General features: G+C 49.4%; 1 protein-coding gene across 4 annotated transcripts; it reads left to right on the top strand.

The window, feature by feature from the left end:
* Nucleotides 1–225: 225 nt before the first annotated feature.
* Nucleotides 226–17,319, top strand: LOC103124445 (coiled-coil and C2 domain-containing protein 1B-like). Of its 4 annotated transcripts, XM_060205900.1 has the most exons (25): nucleotides 227–369; nucleotides 2,618–2,690; nucleotides 3,109–3,253; nucleotides 4,677–4,783; nucleotides 5,544–5,702; nucleotides 6,455–6,580; nucleotides 6,702–6,861; nucleotides 7,063–7,244; nucleotides 7,421–7,496; nucleotides 7,589–7,699; nucleotides 7,777–7,907; nucleotides 8,558–8,630; nucleotides 8,817–8,947; nucleotides 9,346–9,463; nucleotides 9,547–9,719; nucleotides 10,408–10,533; nucleotides 12,323–12,381; nucleotides 12,463–12,579; nucleotides 12,849–12,922; nucleotides 13,073–13,131; nucleotides 13,355–13,406; nucleotides 13,828–13,927; nucleotides 14,060–14,150; nucleotides 15,948–16,077; nucleotides 16,342–17,319. In XM_060205900.1, the coding sequence occupies exons 2-24, from the start codon at nucleotides 2,631–2,633 to the stop codon at nucleotides 16,074–16,076; spliced, it is 2,559 nt and encodes an 852-aa protein (XP_060061883.1). In that variant the 5' UTR covers nucleotides 227–369; nucleotides 2,618–2,630; the 3' UTR covers nucleotide 16,077; nucleotides 16,342–17,319. The 4 variants fall into 4 exon arrangements, 2 of the variants coding, with proteins under 2 accessions (XP_060061883.1, XP_060061884.1); XR_009553801.1 differs by lacking the exon at nucleotides 14,060–14,150 and having other exon boundaries at nucleotides 226–369; XM_060205901.1 differs by lacking the exons at nucleotides 227–369; nucleotides 2,618–2,690 and adding an exon at nucleotides 3,470–3,549 and having other exon boundaries at nucleotides 3,135–3,253.
* The last annotated feature ends 588 nt before the right edge of the window (nucleotides 17,320–17,907 follow it).

The following is a 17,907-nucleotide window of genomic DNA, read 5'->3' on the forward strand; positions in this document are numbered from 1 at the left end:
GCCAGAGAGTCTGGGCAAGAGCGAGGGGGGCCTTAAAGACTAAAACCTGCCAGGGCCGTGGCGCATCTACTGCGTCTGCGTGAGCCTCGCGGAGCCATCCAACGACCCTCCGCCCTCCTCAAGGTACCTGGCCCAAAGCGCCTGCGCACTGAGTACCCCACCCTTCGAGTCACCTGCCGGGGCGCCACGCCCGCTTCGCTTTGCGCGTGCGCTTGGCGCGCCGTACGGGCCGTAAAGTCACGTGTTGAGGCTTTAGGCGTCTCCTGAAGGGGGGCGCTTCCTGTCACAGCCGCGCCGGGCTGGCGCCGCGGAATCCCTGGGCGGTGCCGGGCTGGAGAAGGCCGGGTTTGGTCTCGGATCCGCCGCGAGGTATGCCGCGTGCCCGCTCTCCCGGCGTAGGGAGGCCCGGGGACAGCAGGAAAATGGAGGCGGCGTGCCCGGGCGCCCCCGGCTTCGCCTCGTCGGCACACCCTACCACCCTTCCCCGACCTGAGCCGGGGCCTGGGCTCCGCACGGCCGCCCCCAGAGACGCAGACTTGGCGTGTCTAGGCGGTTCATCTTTTCCTGAGTCTGAGCCGGGGTCGCGGGCTCTGCGGACGGCCACGCACGCCCCCAGTTCTCCGACCAGCCGCCGGGAGTCGCGCTGCGCCCCCTGCCGGGGCCGCGTGCAATGCACCTCTCCGCCCTGCTGGCTGCGCCCCTCAGGAGTCCCCCCACCTCTGCCCATCCCAGAGCCGCCCCAAGCCCCCGGACGCTTTTGCAGGAAAAAAAAAAAAAAGTCCCGAGCCGGCTCCCAGCCTCCACTTCTCCTACTCAGCTCCTGTCTCCTTCCCGTTTGCAGCCAGAGGCATTTAGTTTCTGCAGCTCCCGCTTACCCCCACCCCCCAAGACTAGTGCCCCGCGGCCCGAAAGATTAACACCCCCGCCAGCTTGGCTACCTGCTGGCGTCAGAATCTTTTCCGGTTCCTCTCTTCCGGGCCCAGGTCCTGAGTGCCGGGGTGCAGACCAAACATACTCCACCTCGGGACACTGAGCAGCTGATTCCCCGTTTGGAATCCAGTTCCCACCCTCCCTGCCCAGCGACTTCATGGCTCAGCACTGGCATCGCCTTCTCCAAGAAGGCTTCTTTGTGCGGATAAGGAGCAGCCCCCCCCCCCCCGCGCCCCCGTAAGGTTTTGCCCCCTTGATGAGGCTGCCTTCGGCACGGAAATACTCTTGGAGAGCCTGAGACTGTCGGGTCGTTGCTGCGCTCCCAGTGCCCAGCGCTGGGTCTGACACATAGTAGGTCCCATGAATGAAGAGCTCGAGGGAACAGAATGCTGAGTCAAGTTTCTCTATTATTGGATAGAGACAGAAGCTTGAGGAGGGGGAATGGAGATACGGAAAGAGGCAGACACACCTGCAGCCCTGCTTCACCACTCATGAAAGTTACCCCCCCCTGCAGGTGGGGACCAGGGGCTCGAACCCGGGTCCTTGTGCTCTGTAATATGTGTGTGTTTAACCAGGCGTGCCACCGCCTGGCCCCCTCAGAACTTTACTGATGAAAAGGCTTGACATTTGTGCAGACCAGACCGCATGTGGTCACTGGGTATTTGAAATGTGTGGAGCTTGCCTCAGTAACTGGATTCTTAAATTCAACTTAAACTTAAGTAGTTACAAATGGCTACCTATCTGACCATGTTTTCAAAGACTTTCTGAATTCCTCCACCCATGCCTAGAGTTACTTCCTTAAATCTGCCTTTCGCAGCCCCACCCTACATGGCCTCTTTTTGATTTTAATCCAGATCTGTCATCAGCTTCATAACTTTTGAATGTGTGTCCACACTTCCCACTTAAACCATTAACAAGTAGTCCCCGTCTCTTCCAATTCCCACCTTCCCCATTCCTTCACTGCTGGATTTCCTTGGTTAGTGTTTTGTTCTTTTTTTTTTTTTTTTGCCTCCAGGGTTATTGCCCGGGCTCTGCAGGAATCCACTGCTCCTGGAGGCCATTTTTTCCCTTTTGTTACCCTAGCTATGTTTACCATTGTTGTTATTATTATCATTGTTATTGATGTCGCAGATGGATAGGACAGAGAGAAATGGAGAGAGGAGGGGAAGACAGAGGGGGAGAGAAAGACACCTGCAGACCTGCTTCACCGCCTGTGAAGTGACTCCCCTGCAGGTGGGAAGCCAGGGGCTCAAACCGGGATCCTTACACCGGTGCTTGCGGCTTTACGCCATGTGCACTTAGCCCATTGCTCTACCGCCCGACCCCCTTTTTCTTTCATTTTTTATCATTTTTATTTATTGGATAGAGACAGCCAGAAATCGAGAGGGAAGGAGGTGATAGAGGGAGAGAGACAGAGAGACACTTGTAGCCCCGCTTCACCACTCAAATAGCTTTCTCCCCATAAGTGGGGACCAGGGGCTCGAACTCAGGCCCTTGTGCATTGTCATACGTGCTCTCAACCAGGTGTGCCGCCACTTGGCCCCCGTTTAGAGTTTTGCCCCTTGCTGTTAAGCTTTGACTTCTTTCTCTCGGTGGGGAGTTTTAGTAACAGCTAGCTTCCAGGGGAGCATTGTTGGGGATGGGGCCTGTAGGCTGCTCCAGTCTGATTCTCTTCTCTCCCTACCAGATAGGCTGCAAAGATGCCAAAACCTCGCAAGGACCCGCAGGCCAGTGGCCAGGGTGTGGCAGCTGCCAAGCAGGTATGGATATGGTGGTGGGTTGTCTGAGGGTGGAGGGTGGGGTCTCTGTATGGTTTTTCCTGTTAGTCCAGAGACTGAGCAGTGCCTCCTGCAGCTGACAGAGCCTTTAGAGGCTCTGATTAGCCTCTGCCACACACATCCATAGGCACTGAGGCCTGAACTCTCTTGTATTTCACATTCAGTAAAAGAAGCAATAACTGAGCAATTAGGAGCTCCGTCTTGCTCTGGGATTGAGTTTTGTTTTTAACTGGAGCATTGTTTAGCTCTGGTTTATAGTGGTGCAGGCGATTGAACCTGAAACTTTGGAGCCTCAAGCATGAGAGTCTCTTTGCATAGCCATTATGCTATCTTCCCTTGCCAGGTTTTTACTCTCTGCCTTGTTTATTTTGTGATTTTGAGAACCCTTCTTTACTCTCAGCTGGGCCTCTTTGTGGAGTTTAACCCTGAGGAGATGCTGCTAGGGGTGGAGGAGACTGAAGATGACGGGGACCTGGAGGCTGAGCTGCTTGCCCTTACTGGAGAAGCAGGGACCAAAAGCGGGAAGCCAGCACCCAAGGGGAAGGGTGAGTCTACAGCAGTAGACTGATTTGGGGCTGGAACTTGATAGGCTCAAAGAGGCGGGGAAGAATGTTCTTCCTTCACAACTGTGAGGAGCCAGCTTAGGTCACCTGTTCCTTCTCTCATCCATTCCCACCATGAGGCTCTCTTACTGTGCTCACACACTGTATGATAGTTTTTTTGTTGTTGTTTTTAATATTTTCTTTATTGGATACAAACAGGAATTGACAGAGGGAGGAAGTATAGTTGAAGAGAGACACCTGCAGCACTGCTTCACTGCTTGCAAAGCTTCCCCCGATAGGTGAGGACTAGAGGCTTGAACCCATGTCCTTGCACATTGTAACGTGCACTCAACCATTGCATTCTTCTTACCTTGACTGTCTTTCTTTATTGGGTAGTATCAGCAGTCTGATTCTCAGAATGACTCTTGTCACTATCCTTGATGTAGCATGGATGATAATAAGTGCACAGAAATTGTGTCAAATGAATGACTAAATAGACTCACCAACAAGGAAGAATACAGCGACCTGCAGCCTGAAAGGGTCAGAGCTGCTAAATCTTTCTCTCTTCTCACCTGAACTTCTCAGAGAAACCCCCTCCTCCCATTACCATATGCCCCTGAGTTGAGGACAGTGGGGAGACCTAACATGGAACTCCCTGGCCTGGGAAAGCCACAGCACTCACTTCTCGGCCCAAGCTTGAGTCTGGGTTTGAATCTTGGGGCTGCAACTTACTAAGATTTCAATGTTAGGTGAATTAGTATTGGTGCATCTCAGTCTGTAAAATAGTTCTCATGTAAAATGGGAATAATACTACCTGCCTTGCACAATTATTGTGATCCTCAGATAGGCATTGAAAATCAGTACAGGGCTTGAGAGCGAGCTCGTGCCTTTCCACATACAAGGCCTTGGGCTCTAGCCCTGGCTCCCTACAGGAGCTCCAGTACCAAAGGAAATTCCGCAATTGGAATGGTGCTGTGGTGTGTGTATCTCGCTCTCCCTCTGTCTCTGTCTCTTGCTTGAAAATAAAAAAATTAATGAAAAAAGTTGACATGGGAGTGGGTGGGGTCTCATATATTCCTGAGATAGCACCATATTAAGTAAACAACAATAAACCATTTTGTGTGTGAAAGGTGGGGTATGGTGAAGTGAGTAACCACTACAGGCAAAAGAATGCCAATCAGGGAGCAGTCTATTGCTCTCACTGGGAAAACAAGGACCACTGCTTAAGGAAAGGAAAGTTGACCTCTGTCTTGTGAGCTGGGTCATTAAAGGAAGAGCAGAAGTTTCCCAGGTGGGAATTGGGCAGTGGAAGAGAAGGTGTTCTACCTGGATGTCTGCCAGCACAGTGGATTGAGGGGGGCCCTCCCCTTTACTCCTCTGGAGCCTTTCTGAGTTTCCCTGAACCTCTGTGACCCTATTCCTTCAGCCCCCCTGCCTATGGCCCACATCGAGAAGTTGGCTGAGGACTGTATGCGGGATGAGGAGGAGGAGGAGGAGGAGGAGGAAGGGCTGGAGGAAGATGAAGACTTGCTGGTGCGTCTGCCAGACAAGGTCCAATGGCTCTGGTCAAACCTGTGGAGGAGGGCTGGGGTTTGTCCCTCTGTGTACTTTGACATTGAGTGGGTGCCTTGCCCTTCTTAGGCCTGTTTTCCTGATTGTTCATTGTGATATATATATTTTTTAATCTTTATAGGATAGAGACAGCCAGAAATTGGGGAGTAAGGGAGTAATATGGTGATAGGGAGAGGGACCAAGGTGGTGGCACACCCAGTTGCACGCACATATTACAATGCACAAAGACCTCGGAGCCCGCAGTCTCCACCTGCAAGGGGGAAAGCCTTGCAAGTAGTGGAGCAGGGCTACAGGTGTCTCTGTCTCTCTCCCCTTCCATCTTGATTTCTGGCTGTCTACCCAGTAAATAAATAAATAAAGATTAAAAAATAAAAGACACCTGCACTTTACCACTCACAAAGCTTTCCCTTGCAGGTGGGAACGGGGTTGAACCTGGGTCCTTGTGCACTGTAGTCTGTGTGCTCACCAAGTGCGCCACCACCCAGCCCCCAGTGTGAGATTTGACAACTGGTGTGAGCTTTAAACTTGGGGATTCTCAGTGGGACTATATTTCACTGTTTTCAGGCATATCAGCTTGAACAGTTATTTTAGTTAAGGAAACTTTCAGGCCCAGTGCCTGTGGTTGGGAAATACTGCTGGGAGATAGGATTCTGTATTCTCAGAGCCTCCAGTGGGTATGGTGGTGAGGCTCCCAAGCTCCCAGGACCTTTTTCTCCTCCAGACTGAGTTGCAGGAAGTCCTGGGAGCAGATGAGGAGGCAGAACGCTTGGATGGTGATGAGGCAGCCATCCCAGGAGGCTCTGAGGAGGAAGAGGGCCAAGGAAACAGTGAGCCTCCAGGGCAGACAGCTCTGCTAACAGCTTCAGCCCCTGCAGCTCAGGTAGGTTCTGGCAGGCTCCTGTAGAGCCGTGTGATACCCATGTGTGTACATGCAGCATAGCTTACATAGGAAGACCGCAGCAACCCTTTTCAGGGTCCCCTTTCAGCAGCCGTCTCAAGCAGAGACTGAACAAGAGAGGCTCCTTGGTCACTGACTGACCACAAGGATCTCTCCTCTCAGAGCATCATCATCCCCGAACCCAGTTCCTAGCCTCCACAGATGGTCTGGGCCCACGTGTGCCTCTGGCATGGTATCTGGTCTCTCGTTAGTGGTTAGTGTTTGCTTTCTACTCAGAGTCTTTCAGGCTCTCTCAAGAACTCCTGTTTTCTTTCTTTTTCTTTTCTTTTTTTTTTTTTTTGCCTCCAGGGTTATTGCTGGGGCTCGGGGCCAGCACTACAAATCCACTGCTCCTGGAGGCCAGTTTTTCCCTTTTGTTGCCCTTATTTATCATCACTGTTGTTATTATTGTTATTGCTGTCATTGTTGTTGGACAGAGAAATGGAGAGAGGGGAAGATGGGGAGAGAAAGACAGATACCTGCAGACCTGCTTCACTGCCTGTGAAGTGACCCCCCCCCCTGCAAGTGAGGACTGGGGGGCTCGAACTGGGATTCTTATGCCAGTCCTTGCACTTCATACCATGTTCACTTAACCCACTGTGCTACCGCCTGGCCTCAAGAACTCCATTTTCTAGGGAACAGTAAGAGTTTAGCTAGCCCTGGAATATGCAGGCTCTGAACTGAAATATTTACAGGCAGGCGGATCTGCAGGACTGCAGGTGCTGCTGGAAGATCGGATCCGCAACTACCAGGAGGCCACAGCCACTGCCAAAGAGGCAAATGATGCAGCCAAAGCCAGGCGCTGTGAGCGGGGCCTGAAGGTGGGTTTGGGAGCACGGGGTGCAGGAGCAAGGGGGGTAAAACGGGAGGAGAAAATAGAGCCACTGGCCTGACTTAAAACAGGATTCACTTTCTGGGCTTTCTGCTTTTTTTCTCCCTTAGACTCTGGAGTCTCAGCTCGCTGCTGTGAGGAAAGGCAAAAAGATAAATGAGGATGAGATTCCACCTCCAGTGGCATTGGGCAAGAGGCAGTCAGGTCCCCAGGAAACAATCAACAAGAGCCCTGAAGCTGACCCCATAGTTCTGCCCACTAAGGAGCCAGGTATCTGGTGACATCAGTTGTGTCTCATTTCCCAAGGTCACAGCCCACAGCTTGCCTCCCTGTCCTGTCGTTGTCCATTGCTATTTGTCGCACCTTCCTTGAGAAGCGCTGAAGCCAGCCAGACTGGTGGGCACTGGAAACTCCAGGCATGTGCCTTCTTTGACCCTCATGTTCTTTCTTGGGATTTTTATTTCTGCATAGACAATGCCCCTGAAGTGGAGACAAGCCTCTTGGGCAGCACTGGCATTTCTGCCTCACCCAGTTTAGACCAAGACCCACGGCCCTTGTTGTTGACTCGCCAGAAAGAATACAAAGTAGCTGCCCTAAATGCCAAGAGAGCTGGAGACATAGAGCATGCCCGAGAGCTCATGAGGATTGGGAAGGTATGGCCTGGCCCACACACACAAGCCAACTCCTTGTATCATGGCGGAGAGCGGCAACCTGCTCCGTGTCAAAACAGCTAGACGGCTTGAGTGAATGGCCTGAGGCGTCACGTCTTCAGCTCGGACTTGTGGGTTTCCCTGGCATATGCCCACACCTGCTTTTCTTTCTGCTGCAGAAATTTGGTGCTGTCCTGGAGGCTCTGGAGCAGGGGCAACCTGTGGACCTGAGTGCCATGCCCCCAGCCCCTGAGGGTCAGTATGGGTGTGGTAGGGGACTTTAGGCTCAGGCTGGACTTGAGGCTGTCCAGGCAACCCCACCCACACTTCTGCTATGGGTTCCCCAGACCTAAAGCCCCTCCTACAGACCTCCAAGGCTTCCTTAGCACCTTCAGTCATATCCCCAGCAGTGGAGCGAGTGCAGCCAGTGATGACCCCTGACATCCCAGCAACCCCAGGTAAGACAGGATTGTGGGACTGTGGTGAGTACCTAGAAAAAAGACAAGCAAAGCTGACACTGTCTCCTTTTTTTTAGTGCCCCCTTCTGAGCCACAGACGGTACTAGATGCCCTGCAGCAAAGGCTGAATAAGTACCGTGAGGCTGGTGTCCAAGCTCGGGGCAATGGGGATGAACGCAAGGCCCGAATGCATGAGCGCATTGCCAAGGTGGGTGTGCTCTCACAACCCCTTCACCTCTGTCCGTTTCTCCCGATCGGCTGCTTTTTGTCTGTCTGTAGTCAGCCCTGGTTTTTGAGACTGTTTACTATCTTTCTCTAAAACTCTTGTTATCTGGGGCTTTTTTCCTTCTGAGATAGCTGCATTTCTCTATTTAAGGGAGAAAAAGAAGAGAGCAATCATAGCACTGAAGTTTCCTTCAATATGGTGGGGCCCAGGCTCAAACCTCAGTTGCACACTTTGCCAACCTCTCCCTCCCCCTCCACTCCCCCTCGCTGGGGCTCAGTGCCAGCACTATGAATCCGCTGCTGGCAGCCATTTTTTCCATTTTATTGGATAGAACAGAAAAATTGAGAGAGGAGGGGGAGATATATATATATATATATATATATATATATATCTAGAGAGAGAGAAATACAGCCACCTGCAGACCTGCTTCAATGCTTATGAAGCATCCTCCCTGCAGGTGAAGAGCTGGGGCCTTGAACCCAAGTCCTTGCATTTAGTACTATGTGCATCTTAACTGGGTGCACCACCTCCTGGCCCCCGTGACCTGCTTTCTTGTCTTCCTTTCCTCATCTCTCCCTGTGTGGAGTCTGCAGACCTCAGACCACTAGGTCTCTCACTCCCTCTCCTTGCAGCAATACCAGGATGCTATTCGAGCACACCGAGCAGGACGGAAGGTTGACTTTGCTGAGCTGCCTGTTCCTCCAGGTGAGTGGGGATTGGCACCGGCTATCTCTGTAAAGCAGTTTTGAGCACAACGGGGTAGAGGGAATTATTTATTTGCTCAGGGAGCCCTCCACCCCTTCCAACCTTGAGGGACCCAGCCAGAACCCACAGCAACTAGTACTTCCCTAAAGTTAGCCTGCCCTTCTCCTGGTGGTCTGTCTTCCACAGGATTCCCCCCGATCCCTGGCCTGGAACCCACCACAGGCACTGAGGAGGATGTGGTGGCAGCTACTTTAGCAGCCGCCCAAAAACTGGCCAACTCAGAGGATACAGCTCCAGCAGAGGAAGAAGAGGATGAGGTTTGACTAAGGGCCCAGCACTTCAGGGGTTTAGGGTAGGGGATGATAGGAGAGGGGTAAACACAGACTCTATTGTCCCAACAGGACAGATACTCTTTCTTCCTTTTTTACAGAGGAAAAACACTTGAGTAAGAGAACCCAGCTAAAAGTTAGTAGATATTCCAGCCAAGATCTTTCCAACTGCAGTTTGAGGTTGCCTCCCCATTACCTTGTTGGCTCCTGTTAGGGAAGTTAACTTGGACTTTGAGGACATGAAATTCTCTAGGACCTACAAAGGGAAGCATTTTATCTCAGGTCATGTGGTGAATCAGTGCAGTGTTGGGAAAAGAGCCCAAAGCTAGGAATTGCTGTGGCTAGGTGGGAACTGATCCCCTGTAACACCTCCTGGACAACTGCAGGATGAGCCCCCAGCCCAGGCTCCAGTGGCCAAGAAGCCAGCACAGTCTCTGGTTCCATCAGCTCGACCCCTGCCTGAGCCCAAAGCCTCAAGTTCTAAGGAGTCACTGAGTCCCTCTGGTGAGTTGGGGCGAAGAGGGCTGGAGAAGTGAAGGGTGTAATGAGGCACAGGTATACTTTGAGCCAGCGTCTCTTCCCCCCAGCTCAAGAGCAGCTGGCTCTGCTAGAGGCACGGAAATTGCAGTATCAGCGGGCAGCCCTGAAAGCCAAGCGTGGCCAGGACCTGGAACGAGCCAAAGCCCATCTGCGGGTGGCCAGATGTCTAGAGGCTCAGATTGTCCAGGTCCGAAGTGGCCGATCTGTGGACCTTTCTAAGGTGAGTCCCACCTGGTTAAACAGCGGGACTTCTTGGGCAGAGAGGGGACAGCTAGCAGACTCGCGGGGCAGGGACAATGAAGATGGCAGCTTCTTAGGAAGTAAGACTTGCATAGGAGGTGGTGACATCTGGGTAAAGGCCTTTTATTTATGCATCTGCCTACATAGGGACCTCGAGAGACCTGGGAAGGCCCCTCTAGTGGCTCATGGTCAGCTATGATGGAACAGGGCCAATGGGAGGCAAAGCTTTGCAGCAGCCATTAATAAAATGGGAGACTGGGCTCCCATCACTTAGGGCTGATTGAAGCTGAAGAACATTTAGGGACTGGGTAGCTAGTATAATGGTTATGCAAAGTGACTCTCATGCCTGAGGCTCCAGAGTTCCAGGTTCAATGCACCACCATAAGTGAGAGCTAAGCAGTGCTCTGGTTAAAAAAAAAAAAAGGAAAGACACATTCAGTATGGTTAGTATGGTTATCTGCATTTGATAGGTTCAGTAGAAGAATGTTTAAGGTTTACTATTTGCTTATGGGATAGAGAGAACACCAGAGCATCACTCTGACACTTGCCAGGGATCAAACTCAGAACCTGGTTTTAGGAGTCCAGTGCTTTTATCTGCCTCCTGGGCCACTCACTAGAAGAATTATATGATTCTTGGGGCCCCCTGAGGGACTTTATGACTTGAGCAGGTGCCTTCGCCCTTGACGGATGAGGAGAGTGACTTCATCCTTATTCACCATGAAGACCTGCGACTTTCCCAGAAGGCTGAGGAGGTGTATGCCCAGCTACAAAAGATGCTTCTGGAACAACATGAGGTTGGTAGACTGTTGATCTTGTCAGCTCTTCCCCCCCCCCCCCTCCTTCATTGCCTACAGACTCTGTGTCTCAGACCAAATAGACCTGAATTCACATCCTAACTCCTCTACTTACTGTGTGATCTTGGGCAGCTTACTTTTCTCTCTGAACTATTTCCATCATCTGTAAAATAGGATAATTAATCAGTATCTCTCTCAGAGTGGTTATGACAACCAAACAAAAGAGTGAAAGTGGGGGTAGTACTGTTAGTACTGTCCTCACTGTGTGAGGTTAGACTGTTAGTGGAGACAGAGTCTGTGTGTGTGGTGTGTAAACCTATGGGGATATGGACTGACAACATAGCTCACCTTGATAAAGTGCACTTGTGTTGTCATGTGCATGATCCAGGTTAGAACCCAGCCCTCACAACCCCCGCCCCCCATTGTGGTTCTCGTTCCTTCCTATTCCTCCCTTCTTTTTGAGGCAAGAGAGGCAGAGTATGAAAGAAACTACACCACTAAAGCTTCCTCTAATGCTAGGCTTGGACCTGAGTTGTGCACATAAAGTATTTATTTATTTCTTTAATTTTTATTTATTTTTTAATTTTTGAAAAATTATCTTTACTGGATAGAGACAGCCAGAACTTGAGAGGGAAGGGGGTGATAGAGAAGGAGAGACAGACACCTGCAGCACTGCTTCACCTCTTGCAAAGCATTCCCCCTGCAGGTGGGGACGGGGGGCTCCAACCTAGATCCTTGTGCACTGTAACATGTAAACTCAACCAGGTGCACCACCACTCAGCCCTTTTATTTATTTGTTTGTTTATTTATTTTTCCAACAGAGCACTGCAGTTTGATTTATGGCAGTGCAGGGGATTGAATCTGGGATTTTGGAGTCCTGGCACAAGCCTTTTTACTTAACCATTACCTCCCCTGCCTGAAATTGCTTATTGTTGTTATAGTTTTTTTTTTAAGAACACTTTTTTAAAGATTTTTTTAATTTATTAATGAGAAAGATAGGAGGAGAGAGAGAAAGAGCCAGACATCACTCTGGTACATGTGCTGCCAGGGATTGAACTTGGAACCTCCTACTTGAGAGTCCAGCACTTTATCCACTGCACCACCTCCTGGACCATTATAGTTTGTTCTTTAATTTAGTGATAGGACAGAGAAATTGAGAGAGGAAAGTAAGACAAGAAGAGACATCTTCTTCCCCCCTGCAGTGGAGACCAGGGGTTTGAATATGGTTTCTCGCCTGGCCCATGTGTTTGTTTTGTAATTATTTATTCATGAGAAAGGGGGGGAGAGCAAGAACTAAAGAACTGGCACGTGTTCTTCTGGGGATTGAATTTGGACCCTTACACTTAAGGATCTAACCCTTTATTCACCGTGCCACCTCCTGGGATGCAGTCTCTGTCTTTGAATAAGTTGGCCCTGAGCAGTGAGACCCTGGTGATAACCAAATTCCCCTGCCTCCATTCCCACATGCATTTCTGTGCGCGCGCGTGTGTGTGTGTGTGTGTGTGTGTGTGTGTGTGTGTATGTATCTGTCTGTGAACTTCTGCCTGTAAGTCTGAAGTGATACTTCTATTTGGCTTTGAAGGAACAGTATTTGCTAAGTAAATTTTAGAGAATGACCATTCTTAAGATAGTCAAAACTTAACAGCAAAAGCTTAGGGACCTTGAGGATTATGTATTTGTGGTATGTGCTAGGAAAAGTGAGAGGAGAAGTCCAAAAGTCAGGACTTGAGTGCCAGTCAAGGCAGGTTTGGCTGTGGTCTCTGAAGTCACTGGAGGTTCCTCCTTCCAGAAGTGTCTGCTGTTCTCCAAGCAGTTCATGCACCAGGGCAACGTGGCTGAAACTACCCGGTGAGTGTAAGACTGAGGCTTGTAGGGGAGGGAGCAGAAAACCAGCCTTGCTGTGTTGACATTTGCATCTGTTCCTGTCAGGTTTGAAAAGCTTGCTCAGGATCGCAAGAAACAGCTTGAGATCCTGCAGTTGGCCCAGGCTCAGGGCCTTGACCCTCCTAACCACCACTTTGAGCTGAAGACGTTCCAGACCGTGAGGTACCAAAGCCTAATGGAGACAGTGGCTTCCTGCAGGGATGGGGTACAAGGCTGGGAGCCATAGTTGTAGGATGATATACCTGCTTATGAGAACTCTTAGCTATGTGGTGGCAGGGAAGGAACTTGACCTTTCCTGGCCTGTCCAAGCTTTGCCTCCCTGGCCAGCTCTCCTATTATCCCGCTGGGCAGGCAAGCAGGCTTTGGGAGAGGGGACCTTTCTCTACTATTGGCTTTCATTTTGAGCCCTTTCTTGATGCTTCTGGTTATAGGATCTTCTCAGAACTCAACAGCACAGAAATGCATCTGATCATTGTCCGGGGAATGAACCTCCCAGCCCCTCCAGGTAGCCCTACGGCCACCCCAACTTCTGAAGGCTGTTTCCCAGACATTCTTTCCCTGGCCAGTAGGGAGAGAGAACACTGGAGGGTTATCTGTATCAATGCTGTGTTCCTGGCTGCTACCTCTGACACTGACTCGCATTCCTCCTTCATAGGGGTGACCCCTGATGACTTGGATGCTTTTGTGCGGTTTGAGTTCCACTACCCTAACTCGGTGAGATTCTGGTAGAGGTAGGGTCCTCTGAAGTTCACCTTCATTCCAGGATCCTGTGCTCCATTTTCCCTACTGGGATCTGTGGGAGATCTGATTATAATGAGGGGTTTGAAGGTCCTAGGGCCCATTCCCTCAAGGGTTCTTTACTCAACACTCAGTCCTGTCCTAGTGACCCTACCCCTGGCTATTGTTTTTTTTTCAAGCTGATTTCTTACTACTTTAGGACCAGGCTCAAAAAAGTAAGACAGTTGTGGTGAAGAACACAAATTCTCCAGGTAAGGGCCCACACAAGGGCTGTTTTCCCCTCCTTCTCTGAAATCTGTGTGCAGCAGTTGCTTCTAGAGTGTTTTCAGATGTTTTAACTTCTTTGGTCAACTCAACTTAGGATATAAAGACAGGTATCATTCCTTTTACACTTCCTCAGTTGAGGAAAATTGACACTTAAAGAGGAAAGGGGACTTGCCCATGGTCTCATCACAAAGGAGGTGGTGAAAATGGGACTTAAATCCAGGAATCCTCACTGTAAATTCCACATCTTTCCAACTTTGGTAAACGTACTAGTGGTCTTCTCCACTAGTGACCGGAATCTGCTCTACCACAGGTAGCAGTCACTCTACGCTACAGGCAGAGAGAAGAGAAGCCAGGCCTGAAACTCCTTTTCACTTTCCTCAGAAAGCTCATCTCCCCTTCTCACAGAATTTGATCAGCTCTTCAAACTAAGCATCAACCGAAACCACCGTGGCTTTAAGAGGGTGATCCAAAGCAAAGGGATGAAATTTGAAATCTTCCACAAGGGGTAAGGTTCCTGACTGTCACACTGCTCGGGTGGGCTGGAAGGAAAGCATGGCTTCTGGTGCCTCACTGCTGCATGTCCTGCTCAGTGCTGCCTTCCCTACCCAGTCCAATCCTCTTATTCGTCATTCCCCAGATCCTTCTTCAGAAGTGACAAGCTGGTTGGCACAGCCCATCTGAAACTAGAGCGGCTGGAGAATGAGTGTGAGATCCGAGAAATTATGGAGGTAGGGTAGAAAAAGAGAACTTGACAAGATAAGAGCAACATCCATGGGATGTCAGGCTCTAACGTAGGCTTTTATGTGCTTTATTTAAAAAAATATCCTTAAATGTAGTGGTCAGTGCCATCAAATGTGCTTTATCTCACAAATGAAGACACCCAGAGGATCTAAAGGGATTCAGAGGCTGGAAGGCTAGCTTACAGGGGCTCAGATTCCATCCCTTGATGCCACATGGGGGTGCCATTGTATGGGGGAGGAGTGTCAGTGCTTTGGTATCTCCCTTTCTTTCTCAGAATAAAAAACAGAGAGTGGTAAAATTGTATGAGACCACAACTCTGCCCAGAGAAGCACAAGTTTTGTAACATCACCCAGAAGCTACATTTCCTCTACAACACTCTGGGCCACTCAGTGTTACAGTGATAGCAGATTAGAAGACTATGATTGGGGAGTCGGGCAGTAGCGCAGTCGGTTAAGCGCACTTGGTTAAGCGCACTTGGCGCAAAGCGCAGAGACTGGCCTAAGGATCCCGGTTTGAGTACCCGGCTCCCCACCTGCAGGGGAGTCACTTCACAGGCGGTGAGGCAGGTCTGCAGGTGTCTTATCTTTCTCTCCCCTTCTCTGTCTTCCCCTCCTCTCTCCATTTCTCTCTTTCCTATCCAACAACGATGATATCATCAACAACAATAATAACTACAACCATAAAAACAAGGGTAACAAAAGGAAATAAATGAATATTTAAAAAAAGAAGAAGACTGATCACTGCTATGATGTAGGCACACTAATGCCTAGGTCTCTGGGGGCAGGGCTAGGGTTGGGGTGAATGTTTTATAGCATGGTGAAGTAGAACAAGCTCAAGACAAGGCTGATACTTCAGGGACTCATCAAAACACAGCTAGACCATAATTCCTGGGACTTCTGTGAACTCATTGGATTTCAGATGGGCTGTTTATGCCCCAGAAGGAATATATGTAGATCCTCTCATGTATCCACCTTTGTTAACTAGGACTTCCTGTTTCCTTCATTTATTTGGGGAAGTTGTTCTCACGTGGTCTCTGCTCTGTATTGCTCCCATGGGGCAGGGCGGTAACACTTCTGAAGCCTATAGCACTGTTCCTTCATGCCTGCCGGAATGAAGCAGCATGTTGGCTAGAAAGCCACCCTTGACCTGCATTCTTAGTTTTCTCTTTCTAGCTTTCCATCTCCTTCTCTAGGCCATGTGTGAAGTAAGGATTTGAGTTTGAATTCAGTGATTTTGGGGCTGCATCTTGAAACCAAGAGCATTTCTGTGGAGTAAATTGAACAGAAAGCTTTAGCTTACTCATCTTGACTTCAGATTATTGAAGGTTTTAAAAATATTTTTTAATCCCAAAAGTACCAACATGAACAGCAGGAGGGCAGAGTTGTCATGAAATGGACACTGTTGACACTGAGCATGCCACCTCCTCACTTCTTTCCTGTGAGCATAGATGCTGCCTCCTTGGGGGTCTGGTGGTAACGCAGCAGGTTAAATGCAGATGGCGCAAAGCGTAAGGACTGGCGTATGGATCCCAGTTCTAGCCCCCAGCTTCCCACCTGCAGGGGAGTCACTTCACAGGCAGTGAAGCAGGTCTGCAGGTGTCTGTCTTCCCCCCTCTGTCTTCGTCTCCTCTCTCCATTTCTCTGTCCTATCCAACATCAGTAACAACAACAGATACAACAATAAAAAAGGGCAACAAAAGGGAAAATAAGTATTTTTTTTTAAAAAAAGCTGCCTCCTATCTAGCCCCTGCCCTTCTCAGTCACATCTTGCTCCATTCTTCACAGGTTCTGGATGGAAGGAAGCCCACTGGGGGCAAACTGGAGGTGAAGGTTAGGCTGCGGGAGCCTCTGAGTGGCCAGGATATGCAGATGGTCACTGAGAACTGGCTGGTCCTCGAACCGAGAGGCCTGTGAAGTGGGTAGCACTCTGGGCCCTCAGAACCTCTCCCCCTCTACCCTTTCAGTACTTAACTCACACTTCAGAAGAAGCCTGGAACTTTCTCATTTGTGAAGAAGGTCAAGAGGCAAAACTATTCGGTGGTGGTGGGTCAAGCTAATGTATTCAATAGAACTGGAGAGGGAAGTTACCCGTCTCAGGTTGAACAGCCTTTAGGAAGTCCTTTCTAAAACCTGAATTCACTGCAGTTCAAAGTATGTCCTCTGCTTGGCCCTTTTGCAGCTTATGATCGTCGTGGGAACAGGATCAGCCATATCCACTGTCAGGAATGTACTTTTCCCAGCTTTGCTGGGAATAGAAGTTTTTGTATGTAAGGGAGATGCTGCTACACAAGCACCAAAGACCTCTGAAGTACGTGAATTTCGGACCACAGCCTTGGTTTTGTCGCTGGCCCCTTCCAAGGTTCCCACCAAAGCAGGCTAGATGCCAGGATCCCCCCCTCCCCACTCCGGCAAAGGCCTCTGTGTCTGTACCGTGGTTATTTACAGCCCTATAATACTTGTAGCAGTTGTGTGCAACTTAGCCCAGTTGTGCCATTTTTGAATGTGCCTTTAAAAGATCTAACTGTAAGGAATGGGAACAGTCAAGGGTGAGCTGGAGCCTTCCCCATAAGTGGGGCAGGGTTCTGTGACTCTGCTTGGTCACTGGCATCCCATTCTGTACCTGAACAGCTCTGCTGTGCCTGTGCCTGTGCCTGTGCCTTGGTTCCTGACAGCTACTGCACTAGCTTCCCTGCTTCCCCCAAGCTCACAGGAGGACAGAAGTTGTGGGTAGTAAGGGCAAGGTTGTATCTTGGGTTTGGTCTGTTCACCTATGACTAAAAGATTGTTAACTAGAGGGGGAAATATATATGTATATGATTTTATATAACTTTTATTTATTGAAGAAAATAGACCTGATCCATCTAGGGGTTTGTACTCTACACACAGGAGTACCAGCCAAAGTCCTGAAGTCTTGCTCCTGTCACATAAAAAGTCGAAGTAGCAATAACATTTGTCAAATGACAAAAAACCTGCTGCTGTGGCTTGAGACAGGGCAAGTGAAACCTTGTCTCTTCAGCTGATCTTGGGAATGCCTCAAACTTCTTTGGCTACACTTTCCTGAATGGATGGAAATGATGGCAGGATTTGTAACTGGAATAGATTTGATACTGACATCTGCAGTATTCTATGTTTCTCAGAAATAAACCTTAACAGCTCATCTTTTCTTCCACCTTTTTTTGAGACATTAATTTTTTAAAAAATTTCTTTCTTTACTGGGGAATTACTGTTTTACATTCAACAGTAAATACAATAGTTTGTACATGCATAACATTCCCCAGCTAACCATTTAACAATACAACCCCCACTATGTCATTTATCATCCTTCATGGACCTGCATTCTCCCCACCCACCCCAGAGTCTTTTACTTGGGTGCAATATGCCAATTCCATTTCAGGGTCTACTTGTGTTTTCCTTTCTGATCTTGTTTTTCAACTTTGGACTGAGAGTGAGATCATCCCATATTCCTCCTTCTGTTTCTGACTTATTTCACTCAACATGATTTTTTCAAGGTCCATCCAAGATCGGCTGAAAACGGTGAAGTCACCATTTTTTACAGCTAAGTAGTATTCAATTGTGTATACATACCACAACTTGCTCAGCCACTCATCTGTTGTTGGACACCTGGGTTGCTTCCAGGTTTTGGCTATTACAAATTGTGCTGCCAAGAATATATGTGTACACAGATCTTTTTGGATGGGTGTGTTGAGTTCCTTAGGATATATCCCCAGGAGAGGAATTGCAGGGT

Source organism: Erinaceus europaeus, chromosome 13 (assembly GCF_950295315.1).
Source record: "Erinaceus europaeus chromosome 13, mEriEur2.1, whole genome shotgun sequence".
Classification (NCBI taxonomy): domain Eukaryota; kingdom Metazoa; phylum Chordata; class Mammalia; order Eulipotyphla; family Erinaceidae; genus Erinaceus; species Erinaceus europaeus.

Coding starts and splice junctions, on each gene's coding strand:
- LOC103124445 (XM_060205900.1), top strand. CDS start 2,631: ATGCCAAAACCTCGCAAGGACCCGCAGGCCAGTGGCCAGGGTGTGGCA. Junction 4,784..5,543: donor AGGAAGATGAAGACTTGCTG/GTGCGTCTGCCA, acceptor TTTCTCCTCCAG/ACTGAGTTGCAGGAAGTCCT. Junction 8,631..8,816: donor TGAGCTGCCTGTTCCTCCAG/GTGAGTGGGGAT, acceptor TGTCTTCCACAG/GATTCCCCCCGATCCCTGGC.